The 2500-nt window shown below is 40.8% G+C and overlaps 2 protein-coding genes across 5 annotated transcripts in view; both read left to right on the forward strand.

The window, feature by feature from the left end:
- Positions 1–2500, forward strand: part of LOC140938752 (allograft inflammatory factor 1-like) — a 225245-nt gene that overhangs the window by 145653 nt on the left and 77092 nt on the right. The gene's annotated exons all lie outside the window — the stretch shown is intronic.
- The window catches only part of LOC140938711 (uncharacterized), a 33882-nt gene that overhangs the window by 28094 nt on the left and 3288 nt on the right, over positions 1–2500 (forward strand). Inside the window, exons 31-33 of one of the 4 annotated variants that reach the window (XR_012165558.1) lie at positions 964–1161; positions 1595–1630; positions 1956–2114. Coding sequence is in view for 2 of the 4 variants with exons in the window: in XM_073388212.1 (XP_073244313.1) it covers positions 984–1161; positions 1595–1630; positions 1956–2114 (373 nt within the window). In the remaining 2 variants the exon portion in view is untranslated. The remainder of the gene's footprint in view (positions 1–963; positions 1162–1594; positions 1631–1955; positions 2115–2500) is intronic. The other 3 variants (XM_073388212.1, XR_012165559.1, XM_073388213.1) reach the window with 3 other exon arrangements.

A 2500-nucleotide genomic window follows, 5' to 3' on the forward strand; every position in this document is an offset into this window, starting at 1 on the left:
TTGAAGGAGTCAGTTCATAAGTAGGTTGAGTATGATCGTCCGGGTGTACGTAGTCCTGAATAGGAATGTTCTTGACAGCGACTGACGTTTTGAAAGCCTTTGCGGTAGTCATCTTTAGAGTTAAAGTGAGTTGTATCACGTCAGTTGATGGTATTAAACTAGTCAACAGTAGAACTAGTCAATCGTAGTCAACAGATACCGGCACCGCACATACGATTTATTGACGGGCTCAAGCAAAATGAATGACTGGACAACCGACAATTTGACTAACAACAAACGACCGTGAAAGTAGGTTGAGTATGATCGTCCGGGTGAACGAAGTCCTAATAAACGACCGTTTACGATTGCGTTTTTTGTTGCCTTCAATCGAAATAACAGCTAGAATAGACAGACCGCAAAGAAACTGACTAAGGCCGAGGATCGAAATCCACCAATCACCGCACATACACTGACCTCAGTTTGACCATCGTGTTCTCTAAGAAGTCAGGTCTGTGGCACTGATTACTGGCAAAATGGCGTACATGTAACAGTTTGTTGGGGTTTGAACTTCAGAACTCGCCCGCACTCTGACTCGACTCTTTCCAAAAAAAGAAGAAAAAACAAAATTCTGAGGTCGACTTGTGGAAAGTGTAGTTATTAAAAAAATAGTAATCGAATCAACATTCGATTATTGAATCGAGGCTGAATATGAATATTGGATTGTTCAATTTATGCCGGAATGGATTATTGAATCAACAAACGAAATAATTTTTCCATTAATGAATTCATTAGTTCGTTAGCGACGGGAACGCTTAACCTGCTTTGACCTTAACAACAGTCGTATTCAGGACTACGTTCACCCGGACGATTATACTCAACCTACTTATAAGCTGAAAATGTTTGAATTTTTTTTTTGTTAGTTACGTTGTTCAATATTAATTGTTTCTATTCCTCTATACTCTGAATATTTGTCCATGTGTGAAGGTGTGTCATGTTACTATCAGGTGTCAGTGCTGCTGGTGGTGGCTTTGGATCGCCTCAATCTTTTGCTTCACCCTCATCAGCTGGTGGTTCTCTGTTTGGTGGTGCACCATCATTCGGTTCCAGTCCTGCATTTGGAGGTGCACCAACATTTGGTGGCTCTCCTCAGGCCCCAAGCTTTGGTGCCACTCCATCTCAAGGGTATGTTGTGCAGTCCCGGGTAAAGAATGACGCGTTATCTACAAATACTGATTTGAAATAGATATACAATAATTTTTATTTTATTTTATTTTTAACAATATTTAGTCAGGGGTGCCCAGTTTAGTGAGGCTGGTTTGAATGGGGCCCTGTATAACAAAAGTAAAGGAGGCTCAGTGTTCCAGATCTTGGCTCCGCTGAACCTGAAGGAGCCCTAGTACTTAGTTGTCCTCGCTAGCGACAAACAGAGCAAATCTCTATGACGCGTGTTATTTGAATATAATGAATACACTGTAACATAATATACAAGGCGAATTAAATCAAGCAAAATTTGATTATTGTTTCATACAAAAGCAAAAGCAAACATGCTGGCAATTGCTTTGTGCGTTTTTCATAAGCGGCCACTCTTTTTATTTTGTTTTTTATTGTTATTTAGGATTTTTGGTGGTGGGAAATCCGGTGGATTTGGACAGTAAGTTTCACTTTAACTGCAATCCAGACCTTAAAATAAGTGAAGGAATACCAATCGCATGTTGTGTAGGAATTATAAGGTGGTTAGTGTTCGTGATATTACCTTTGTTCAATCAAAACGCACTTTATATTTAGAGATAGAATTGGTAAATCCAACTTGACAATGATATCACTCTGTAAAATCTTAGGTTTGATTGCCGAGGAGAAGACACCAGAATAAGTGCAAAGTGTAGACCTCATATACTCGTCCAAAATTGTTATATAACTTTTACTGGTAGATTTTGTTGTAGTAGCTCTGTAGCAGATAAACTTGTTTTGCTCAACAGGTCTTCAGGTAGCCCGACATTTGGCGCCTTGGCATCTCAACCCAACGTTCCAACGTTTGGATCCTTAGCAGGACAATCTTCACCGTCGCAAGGATTTGGTACCACTCAGCCATCGCTGCAGCAGCAATCTCCTTTTAGTTCGTTTGGTGGTGCATCGCAGTAAGTTGTTGTTGTTGTTTTACACCTTACAGGAATTTATACAAATCATCCCTCTACGACAAACACCCCTGTAGCGTGGACATCCCTGTCGTCTTGACAATCCTGTAGAGGAAACCCTATTGTGAGGTAGACACCCCTGTAAAGGAGACGCTCCTTAAGTGTTAACACCCCTACCTCACAGTAGGAGATCCTATTGTGAGGTAGACACTCCTGTAAAAGAGACGCTTTTGTGAGGTAGACACACCTGTAACGTGGACATATCTGTAGTGTTAACACCCCTGTAAAGAAGACGCTATTGTGAGGTAGACATACCTGTAACGTGGACATATCTGTATTGTTAACACCCCTGTAAAGAAGACGCTATTGTGAGGTAGACACACCTGTAA

This window comes from Porites lutea, chromosome 5, assembly GCF_958299795.1.
Source record: "Porites lutea chromosome 5, jaPorLute2.1, whole genome shotgun sequence".
Lineage (NCBI taxonomy): Eukaryota > Metazoa > Cnidaria > Anthozoa > Scleractinia > Poritidae > Porites > Porites lutea.